Genomic DNA, 11,737 nt, shown 5'->3' with positions numbered 1-11,737 from the left:
TTAAGAGGAAATAGCTTTAGTTTTTCACCATTAAGTATAATGCTGGCTGTAGGTTTGTCATATACAGCCTTTATTGTATTGAGGAATGTTCCATGGATTCCTAATTTTTCCAAAACCTTCATCATAAAGGGGTATTGGATCTTGTAGAATGCTTTTTCTACATCTATTGAGATAACCATGTGGTTCTTATTCTTGCTCCTGGTGATGTGATGAATAATATTAATTGTTTGGCGTATATTGAACCAGCTATGCATCCCTGAAATGAATCAGGTTTGATCGTGTTGTATGATATTTTGGATGAATTGTTGAAGTCGATTGGCCAGAATTTTGTTGAGAAGCTTGGCATCAATGTTCATCAAAGATATGGGTCTATAGTTCTCTTTCTTTGATGAGTCCCTGCCTGGTTTTGGGATGAGGGTTATGATGGCTTCATAGAATGTGTTCAGTAGTGAGCTTTCTCTTTCAATTTCATTGAAGAGTTGGAGGAGTATTGGTGTGAGCTCTGCTTTGAAGGCCTTATAAAATTCTGCTGTAAAACCATCTGGTCCTGGACTTTTCTTAGCTGGAAGGTCTCTTATTGCTGTTTCTATTTCAATGCTTGATATGGGCCTGTTAAGCTGGTTTAACTCATCTTGGTTTAGTTTTGGCATGTCAATATTTGCTAGGAAAAGGTCCATTTCTGTAAGTTCTCAAACTTATTAGCATAAAGTTTTGAGAAATATTCCCTTATAATGTTCTGAATCTTGGTTGTTTCCGTGGTGATGTTTCCATTCTCATCTCTGAGTTTATTTATTTGGGTGTGTTCTCTTCTTTTTCTGATAAGATTTGTTAAGGTTCTGTCAATTTTGTTAATTTTTTCGAAGAACCAACTCTTTGTTTTGTTGCTTCTTTCTATAGTTTTTTTGCATTCTAATTCATTTAATTCTGATTTAATTTTAATTATTTCTTTCCGTCTACTGAATTTGGGTTTATCTTGCTGCTCTTTTTCAAGGAGGTTTAGATGTGTCATTAAATTGTTGGTTTCAGATCTCTCCAATTTGCTGATGTAGCTCAGAGCTATAAACTTGCCTCTGAGTACTGCCTTTGCTGTGTCCCAGAGGAGCTGGTAATTTGTGTGTTCATTTTTGTTAAATAGCATGAACATTTGAATTTCCTTTCTAATCTCTTCCATGACCCACTAGTGATTCAGCAGTGTGTTGTTCAGCGTCCACGTGTTACTGGACTTTCTTCGGTGGCTTTTGGTGTTGAGTTCTAATTTTATTACCTTGTGGTCAGAGAGAATGCAAGGAATAACTTCAATGTTTCTGAATTTGGACAAGTTTGCTTTGTGGCCTAAAATGTGGTCTATTTTTGAAAATGTTCCATGTGCTGCTGAGAAAAACGTGTATTCTGATGCTGCTGGTTGAAATATTCGGAAGATGTCTGTTACATCTAGTTGATCTATGCAGCTGTTTAGATCTGCAGTTTCTCTGCTGAGTTTTTGCCAAGTTGATCTATCTAGTGGGGAGAGTGGTGTGTTAAAATCCCCAAGAATTAATGTCTTTGGATCTATGTGAGATTTGAGGGAAAGTAGTGTTTCTTGGATAAATTTGGGTGCTCCATTGTTTAGTGAATAGATATTTAGAATTGCAATATCCTCCTGAAGGAGAGATCCCTTAATTAGTATGTAGCAACCTTCTTTATCTCTTCTCACAAATTTTAATTTGAAGTCTATTTTATCTGATATTAGGATTGCAACACCCGTCTGTTTATGGTGGCTGTTTGCTTGGTAGATTTTGTTCCAACCTTTAACATTGATAATGTGTTTGTTTTTATGGGCAAGATGTGACTCCTGAAGAGAGCAGATAGAAGGATCTTGTTTTTTAATCCAACTAGACAGTCTAGGTCGCTTAATTGAAGGGTTAAGTCCGTTAACGTTAAGAGATAGGACTAAGAGGTATATGGGAGTTCCTGCCATGTTATCCACCTTCTTGGGGGGCTGCGAAAACTGGGTTCTTCCTATGGTTCTTGGATTCTCAGTTTGGGTGCAGTTTCTTGGCCTTTATTGCGGTCTTGTTGGTTTTCTATGTGTAGGACATCTTTAGGAATCTTTTGTAGGGCTGGTTTGGTGGAGATGTTTTGTTTCAATTTTTCTTTGCTATGGAAGGTTTTCATTTGGCCTTCAGTTATGAAGGAGAGTTTAGCTGGGTACAGTATTCTTGGTTGATAGTTGTTTGTTTTTAGGGCATGGCATACATCATTCCAGGCTCTTCTTGCTTTGATTGTCTCTGCTGAGAAATCTGAGATGATTCTAATTGTTTTCCCTTTATACGTGATTAATCTTTTCTCCTTCACAGCTTTAAAGATCTTTTCCTTGGTCTGAATTGATCCTGTGTGGATTATAATGTGACGGTGGGATGTCCTACTCTGGTCTGGTCAATTTGGAGTTCTAAAAGCTTCCTGTATTTGAATAGGCCTATCTTTTTGCATGTTTGGGAAGTTCTCTGCTAGGATCCTTTTAAACAAATTTCCTAGACCATTAATTTCTGTTTCTAGGTGCTCCTCTACACCCATTATCCTTAGATTAGGCCTTCTGATGGTGTCTTCCAAGTGTTGGATAGTTCTCTCATATTTCTTGGATTTGTCTTGGATGGTTGTGTTTTCTTTCTCTATATTGTCTAGGCTGTCTTCAATCCCTGAGATTCGATCTTCTACATGGTCTAACCTGCTGTCGAGATTTTCTAATTTGTTTTTCATTTCATTTCCTTCTAGTTGGTTAGTTTTGATGGCTTCAAATTCTTTGTTGAAGCTTTGTTTTAGATCTTGTATGAACTTCTTTACTTCCTTAATTTGGTGTTCAGTGTTTATTCTCAAATCACTTAGTTGATTGGTTATGGTTTCTTTGGACTCCCATTCCTTCTGTTGGGTTCCATTCAGCATTCCCTTTGTTGTCTCCCTGACTTCCTTCAGCTCTTTGTTAATGGATTCCATGAATGTCTTTAGTGATCTTTGTGTATTCTCATCCTGCTCTCTCAATTCCTGTATTACTGTTTGATCAGCTTCCTCCCATTCATGGGATTCCTGTAGTTCTCTTTGAGTGTTCTCAGCCTGCTCACACCATTCCTGCCTTTCTCTTTAAGTATTCTCAAGCTGCTCACACAAATCCTGTATCAGTTTTTGAGTAGCTTCCTCACGCTTATGATATTCCTGTATAAACTTTTGGATTGCCACCTCTCTCTCCCTATCACGTTCATACAAAGTCCTTTGTATGTTTTCAATCTTTTCATTTATCATGTTTGCCAGCAGTGTTTGTAGAGCTATTTGGGAACTCTCCTTTGGATTATTCATATCTCTTCTGTCCCCTGATTATCAAGATTGGGAATTGAGCTACCCGGACTTGCCAATTTTCTTGTGTTTTTCCGGCTTACTCTGCCCATTTGAGATGAAAATAGCACCAATTTTGTGCTAGAACACTCTCTTAAGGCAAGCATCAACCAATGTCTGAATTTACACAGTCAATAGTCTACAGATACAATCTAGTTCAACAGATACATCTATTCAACATCAAACAACTATATGTTAATGGGCTACGAACCACAAAGAAGAATTTGGAAAACCAGAAATTATTGGGGTTAGGGAGAGATGTAGATAAAAAATAGGAATAGATTGATGTGGGAAGGCACAGGGAGAGTTAACTACGTCCTTATCTCAAAGCAGGAGATATGTTGTGTAGGATGAAAGTAGAGAGAGAGAGAAAAAGAAGAAAGGGAAAGGGAAAAGAAATGAGACCAGAAAAAATAGAAAAGTAAAAATTAATAATATTATGCAGAAATGAAGACAATCTATTTAGAGGAGAACATGAATATATTGAGAGAAGGGGAGGGATATAAAGGAGATGTGAAAAACTTAAAAATAAAAATGCTTAAAATATTATATAGGTATAAAGAGGTAATACTGCTATTAAGGAATTTAAGTCTCAGAGGTTTTGAATTGAGTAATAAAATTGTGGATTAAGTGTGTACACAAAGGGGGATAGGGTCTAATAATCAACTACACGTTTATCTGAGGATATGCAGGACAAGAATTAAGTCCCATAAAGAAGAAAGTAAGAGAGGAAAAGGTGAAAAGGATAAGGAAGGAAGAAAAAAAGACCAGAAGTTCAGTAGAGCTAAACAAAAAAACAAAAAGATAATTAAAAAAGAGAAAGAAAACAAAAAAAGAAAGAAAAACGCACACTCATGTATCCCTAAAATAAAAATTATAAGAGGAAAAAAAATTACTGGAAAACGATTTTTTTTTTAAAAAAAGGCAAAAATTAAAGATTTAAAAAAGTTTTAGAAAAGAAAAAAAATTTTATATAAGATACCAAAAAGAAAAGAAGAAGAAGAAGAGAAAAAAAAAAAATTTCTTTGATTTTTTTTTTTGGGAGGGGTGGGAAAAATCCTGTATCTCACTTGTGTCCATAACCAGCCTCTTGTTGGAGTCGCTGGTCTGCTTGTGGTCCTGTGGCTTGGTTGGTTTCTTAAGTCAGTTTGTTCGAACAGGCAGAAAAATGCTCTGCTTTACCCAGGATTTTGCGATCCTCTTCCTAGGCTAGGTCAATGGGAGGCAGATCTGCTTTGAGTATCACAAAAGAGGGAGATGCAGTTATGAGGCTAGGTTCTGAGTAGGGTTGAGACCTTTCAACAAACAGTAGCTTTTCCCGGGGGCTAGTTTGTGAAAAACTCACAGAGCCCAGCCTGGAGCCATTCTCAGGGTTTCTGTTTACTGAATTTCAATTGATTGTCAAGGCTACTAGAGGGAGGGGCAGCCTCTGGCTCTGATTACCCAGTGAAGAAAACCCCTCCTGGAGCTAGGTGACTTTTCCCTGGGTGGAGCTGAGTCTGACAGGTCACGCCTCCGTTAAGTTCTTGTAACCTGCTAACTGACTCGTTTTATTCCAAAGCTTGAGTTGGAGCTAGCAGCTCCACTGAGCTTTGTAGGTATCCAAGATGGACATCTCCGGTACTGGGGGGGGGAGGGGTGGCCTTCCCTCCTCTACTCCCTGAGAAGGAATGAGGATGTCAGGCTTCTACTCACACTGAGTCTTGGTTCCTGGGTCGTCTCTGGTCTGCGAGCTGCAGGATGAAGATGTCCGCTCCTTGTCAGATCTTGCTGTTGTTGAGTAGAATCCGCTTGCCTGCTGCGTCTGGCTCCTTCGTCCCGGACTCTCTGTGGTTCAGGTATGGCTTCTGCGGTCCCTCCCGCCACCGCTGCCGCCACCGTGGCGGCTGCTGGCAAGAGCTCAGATCTATCTCCTTGACTGGATTTTCCCTCTCTGGCCTGACTCTCTGTCCTGTGATGGCACACTTGGTGTGATTCTCTGGCTTAGGACTGTTCACTGGAACTCTAAAACTGCTTTCTATGCGAGAGCTTGTTTAGACTCCAGCTTCTCCTCTGCCATCTTCCCAGAACTCTCTGTACAGTATTTTTACAATAAAAATTAAAAGAAAAAAAGAAATCTAGTATCAACTGATGCTGGAGGGGATGTGGCCAAAAGGGAACCCTACTGCATTGTTGGTGGGATCGTAAACTTGTCCAACCACTCTGGAAATCATTATGGAGGTCCCACAAAAGAGTACAAATAGAGCTCTCCTATGACCCAGCAATCACACTTTTGAGCATTTACCCAAATGATCACAAACAAGGCTATACAAAAGCTGCCAGCACAACTATGTTTATCGCAGCATTATTTACCATAGCTAAGTTATGGAACCAACCCCTCAGTAGATGAATGGATCAAAAAAATATAATACACACACACACACACACACACACACACACACACACTGGAATATTATGCCTCCATCAGAAAGAATGAGACCAGCTACTTTGTTAGGAAATGGAAAGACTTGGAAAAAATTGTATTAAGTGAAGTAAACCAGTCCAAACAAACATAGATTCCATGGTTTCCCTTATTTTCAATAAATAGTATATATATAGGGTGAGCAGAAAAGGTCAAAAGCTACGTAAATATGACCATATAACCTGATGCTAAGTGAAATGAACCCCAAGATATGGATACTATATTTCTTGCTGTTTTTTAATGTATTTATAATACAGTATGTGATTTTTTGTGTTTCTTTTATATTTTCTTTCCCCATTGTATAGCCCTGTTTTCCCCATATTTAATTCCAGTGCCTGCATCTTCTTTATAATTTTTTTCTAATTTGGGGAAGGGAAATAACAAAAAGCTGAAATAAGGATACAGGTTGACCCTCTGTAACAATGAGATGTACAAGACACCATGTTGAAAACAAACTTTTCAAATTGATGTGGGGGATTGGGAGAGCAGGGTGGGAAGGACGCTAGTGGAAGCAGGGTAGGAAGGGATGTTAGGGGGACAAACAAAGGAGGAGGTAACAATGCTCGATAGGAAATGTACTCATTAAGTTAGTCATGTAGCTGTAACCCGTGAGTACACTACCTTTACAATAAAAATATATACTAAAATAGATGTGAACCAATAATTTATAAATTAATATAATTTATTTGTTCATAGAGGTCTGTGTCCTTGTGTTTGTGTATGTATTTGTAATATTTGGGGGCAAAATATTTCTTTCATTTTGTCCATGAAAACATATATGCAATTGAAATATAGTTGTAATGGTCATGTCCTTTTCTTACATCCGTTATTTTGTGTTACAAATATTTACCTCATTATGTTTAATAGTAACAAGGTTCATAACTATTTATTTGTGGCTGGACATGGTAACTCATGCCTGTAATCCCAACTAAACTGGAGACAGAGATTTTAAGTTAGTGAGTAAAACCCTGGAAGGCAGTGAGATCTATCTCAAAAGCACACTGAGGCAGGTGGTGCAAATTTCTGTAGCTATGCAGGAGATGAATTTAGAAGGATTTTAACAGAAGGCCAAGCTGGGTAAAATCACAAGATGTTCTCTGAAAACAAACTAAACCAAAAAACTATGGTGGAGTGGCTGGCTTAAGTTGTAGACTCTAGTAAGCAGGAAAACTTGAGTTCAAACACCAATAGAACCAAAAGTATTGTTTGAAATTCATTGTTTATCATTTACTACTATGCATATAATATCCTCAAAACAGTTCATGTTTTCAATGCCTTCTATTGCTTGTAAATTCTTTTTTTTTTATTTTGGCGCTAGTCCATGGTCTTGAACTCCTGCTCATTCTGGCTTGGATTTTTCACTCAATGTTGGTATATTTGCCCTTGAGTCACACCTCCAGTTCTGGCTTTTAATAGGAGATAAGAGTTGCAAGGATTTAATCCAAAGATGCTTGAAAAATACTAAAGTGCTCTCTTCCCATGGCTGTCACGATAAATCTCTTTTATTCTGCCCTTCACTATGTCTGTACTTGGCATTTGGGAGTGAGTAGCCAGACCTAATATAGCAAGGACTCTGCACTTTGAGAGGGAGGGTGGTTAAAATCTGGTTTCAAAATGATCTGTGTCCAGCAAGGAGCTGTGCCTTTCATTCTGTTAGACTGAGAAACAGGGAGACACAAGCTTAGTCCATAGTTTACTTAAATTTGCATCCACTGATTTGATATTTCAATTGATATATCAATGTTGAACTGTAAGTTATCTTAACTGTATTTGCACAGAAACTTTCCTGTGTAAGTCATTACAGTTTTTATTCTCTGTGTCTTACAGTTCTTTTTGACAGTACTAGAGTTTGAACTAACGGCCTTAGGCCTGGTAGGCCAGCACTCTTAGCCATTGAGCCACACTCCCAATTGTTTTTGCCATAATTTATTGTTCAGATATTATCTGGCATATATGAAAAATGCCTGAGCTGGCCATTAACTGAGATCTTTCTACTTCTACCTCCTATATATCCAAAATTATAAGTATACATCACTATGCCTGGACTTCTCATATTCTTCTTATGTGTTTTTGACATGCCATGGCAGTGGCCATGGCATGTGCACTTGACATGTGCAACTTTAGAAGCATATACTTACATGAGTTTCACCCAAAGTTATTTGTAGTGAAATTGTTCTTTAATATAACATTAGACGAAATCCAAAGAAAATTTGGGGAATTAAGATGAAAAATCTTATCAACCAGTTCCTATAATCCTAAGAAACAGAGACACTAAATCTAAGTAACCACATAAGCACTTACCTGTTATGAACAAAAGAATCACAGTGATCTCAGGCTCTCTGCTACTTAGCAGGCTGAAACCATGTCTATGTGAAACGTACCTTGGGTTTTTCCTGCTCCTTCAAGTTGTGCTCATTGGATGGCCATGCATGTCTAGTTGGACTGTGTGAGCAACCCTTTGATTTAGCTTAAGTTCTCTGGCTCTTGATGACCTCCTTGTCCATCTTCTAGTTTCCCAATAGAAATTAATCTCTCCTTTTCCATCTACAGCATGTGTCTCAAGAAAGCAGTTCCATTTGTACCATTTCTATTGCATGTATGTCTTTATAGACTCAGAGTGAAGTGCCCATCCATAGCCACAGTCCAGCTGTTACACTGTGAGACTAAGGTCAAATGATATGCCTCAGGGGCCCTGCCCTCCCATGCTTAATGGAGTGTGGCATCAGTTAAGTTCCTTAACTGTCTGTTTCAGTGTCCTTGTTTGTGTAACTGTTACAGTATTGTTAACTGCTTTGCAGTATCTTTCTCTGGTATTTTGCCTGCTTCCATCCATGGCCCAATTGCTTCCTTAGCTAATTTCACTCACAGGATCATATATCTCATAAATCTAAATATTTTCTTCAATGGCAACAAATCCCTGAGGCCTTTAATCATACTACATCTCCACCTGGTCATTCTATTTACTCTTATATCCTCTGTTAGAACTTAGCCTGTAAAAGAGAGAATGTCCCATGATTTGTCATTATTATTTGCTCTTAATTCACCTTTTTGGTTACCTTTCTCCCAATACTTAACTCATGATATTCAACACTGGAAAATTTTTAACACTCACCTAGAAACTCTTTCAGAATGATTTTTCCTCCAGTTATTCCTTCAGAATGGTGAGATATATATCCAAGTAAAAGTTATAATTAGTAAGACAATGTTTTACAAAACAGAAGAGTTTACCTATGCATTGGTAAAGATTAATTTATAAGTCCTAAGAAGAAACATGAATGGCATAAAAGAGAATAAGACCACAATATGACAGTAATAATCACTAGACAATATGTTGGAAATGAACTTTACACTTGCAGGGGGTGGGGATAGGAGGAGGGACAGAATGGAAGAAAATGAGGGAGGGGGTAAGTAACACTGTTCAAAAGGAAATGTACTCATGAACATACTTGTGTAACTGTAACCCCTCTGCATATCATCCACTTGTACAATAAAAATTTTAAAAAATAAAACAGAAAATTAGAACAGAACAATCATAAGGGATGCCCAAGAATCTAATCATTAATAATACATCCTATATACAATATTTTACATCATATACAATGATATAGTGTATATTTAATTATCACATACTATATCTTACACATAAAGTATATGTACAAACATATGACACATAAATTGTGTACATGTGTTCACTTGGAACCCTGAGAATTATAGAGATTCTGACTAAAAAAAGATCTGCTTTATCTTGAGGTTTCTCCATCATTCTTTTTGTAAATGAATGACTTTAGTGTTTTTACTATAAGTGTCAAAGATTCCTAGATTTTTTAGACTGAAACAGAGATTTATTGATGTAGGAATACTTCTGTGAATCTTGGTGGGAGCAGTTGAGGAGGACAGAGGGCATAAACACAGGAAACTCATCACCTTCACCTCACCTTGAAGTGTTCAGATGACAGGACAGGATGGCTGGACCTCTAGTGGGATTGCTGTCCTTTGAATTCAGTCCTCTCCTGGCAATGTCAGCTTGACTAATAAGTGAATCTGGAATTTAGGAAAAGAAATAGAGTAAATTTATCCTTCCTTAGTCCCTCCTTTTCTCTACCTACATCCACCTCCATCCATCTCTCTCCCTACATCCTAGCTTTTCTTCTCTCTATCTCTCTCATTTTCCTTCTCTTACTTCTCAGGTAATCTATCAGGTTGAAAATATTCCACAATAGAAGTCTATTTTAAAATTAAATAATGATATCTATAGTTCATTATTCTAATTGGTCTAAAGAAAAAACTCTATATTGTCTCTATACTAGTTGAAAAAATGCTTTTAAAGGTTTCAGCAGCTACTCATGATATATCATCAGGCCAGAAATAATGAAAAATAGCTATTTGTTAAACATGATCAGCAAAACTCTACAACAAAAACTGTACTCATTAATATGCTATTTAACATTTTACCACTCAACTTCTATTAAAGACAAAAATGTCACAAGCAGTTTCTGTATCCAGATTTATATTGAAATCCTCCAAATTATATTAGAAAAATTATCATCAAAACCAAAACCAAAATCAAACGGAAAAAATACAAAAGGCATGAAGCAGATAAATGAAGTGACAAAAATGTCTTTATTTGCTGAGAAACTTTATGTACAAAGTTTTTCAAAATCTTAAAAAAAAATATATTAAATAATAACATAATAGTGCCTTTGCCAATATTTTGAATAGCTGTTCATAATTAAAAGACAAATAAATATGAGGTATTTCCATATTTATAGTTTGGACTTACTTTAGTATTTCAATTTCCAGCCCAGCACCAATAGCTGAAGCCTACAATCACATTTACTCAAAAATTTCAGACCTTGAGAACTGCTGTTCCAGGTAAGCATGGGCAGAATTCCTATGTTCCTAGGACAGATCCTGCAAGTGGAAACATGAGGAAAGTAGCTGGGGCAGCCCAGGCTCACACTTCTGCTTCTTGGAGGTTTATGTTATGGCTTGTATCACTGTGGGTGGGTTATCATAATCCTGTTGACAGTAATAAGTGGCAATGTCTTCAGGCTGCAGGCTGCTGATGGTAAGAGTGAACTCTGTCCCAAGTCCACTGCCACTAAATCTAGAGGGAATTCCAGATTGTAACCTGTTTGCACCATAGATCAGGAGTTTAGGTGCTTTCCCTGGTTTCTGTTGGTACCAGCTTAACTCATTGCTAATATACTGACTGGCCTGACATTTGATGGTGACTGTGTCTCCAGGAGATGTAGACAGAGTGGATGGAGACTGGGTCATCTGGATGTCACATCTGGTACCTGGCATTGGAAAAGTAATAAATACATACATGGAATCAATAAATCAATAAATAATACATAGAACCAAGCATGCTATAAGAAAGCTTCATTAATAGCCAAGTATCAATGACTACAACACAAGGAGGAAATCCTCATCATTGTCTTTCCTTACTTGGAATCCAGAGCAGCAGGAGACCCAGGAGCTGAGTGAGGGCCCTTATGTTCATGCTGTGTGCTGACTGAGACTGATGCCTGCACCTGGGGTGAACAGCCTATTAAGAAGGTATCCGGGTGGTGACTGTGCTGTGGGCTCATGCAAATCAGTAGGGGTTTGGGTTTGTACAGCTGCAAATTTGAATCTCTTAGTAAATGGGCCTAGACACCATCCTTGCTGTCTGTATCTCCACAGAGAAAGAGATTGCATCAGATATCAAGCCAGTACAGATGCACCTGTAGGAATAACTTGAAGCAAATTTGGATATAGATTTTTAATGTCACATTAGAAACAGTGATATTTCATCATTTGCAAAAAATGCAAGTACAGGGCTAGAATTACGTTTAATGAAGTCAAGCTTAGGGACATAAAGCACACATGATTTCTCTCATATGCAGAAGCTAGTTCAAATGTATTAAT

General features: G+C 37.6%; 1 gene segment (V, D, J or C); it reads right to left on the bottom strand.

Annotated features, from left to right (window-relative positions):
- Positions 1-5,174: 5,174 nt before the first annotated feature.
- On the bottom strand, positions 5,175-11,359 carry LOC122121248 (the record flags this gene model as incomplete). The annotated part of the segment is given in 3 exon segments: positions 5,175-5,231; positions 10,823-11,124; positions 11,276-11,359. Coding segments are annotated over 3 exon segments (414 nt in total), but the record flags the coding sequence as incomplete, so codon positions are not given.
- Positions 11,360-11,737: the final 378 nt, after the last annotated feature.

The sequence above is a fragment of the Dipodomys spectabilis genome, unplaced genomic scaffold (genome assembly GCF_019054845.1).
Source record: "Dipodomys spectabilis isolate Male_0828 unplaced genomic scaffold, ASM1905484v1 ptg000187l, whole genome shotgun sequence".
In the NCBI taxonomy this organism is placed as follows: Eukaryota; Metazoa; Chordata; class Mammalia; order Rodentia; family Heteromyidae; genus Dipodomys; species Dipodomys spectabilis.
The sequence above is the reverse complement of the archived record's forward strand: the minus strand, read 5'-3'. Positions and strand labels throughout refer to the sequence as shown.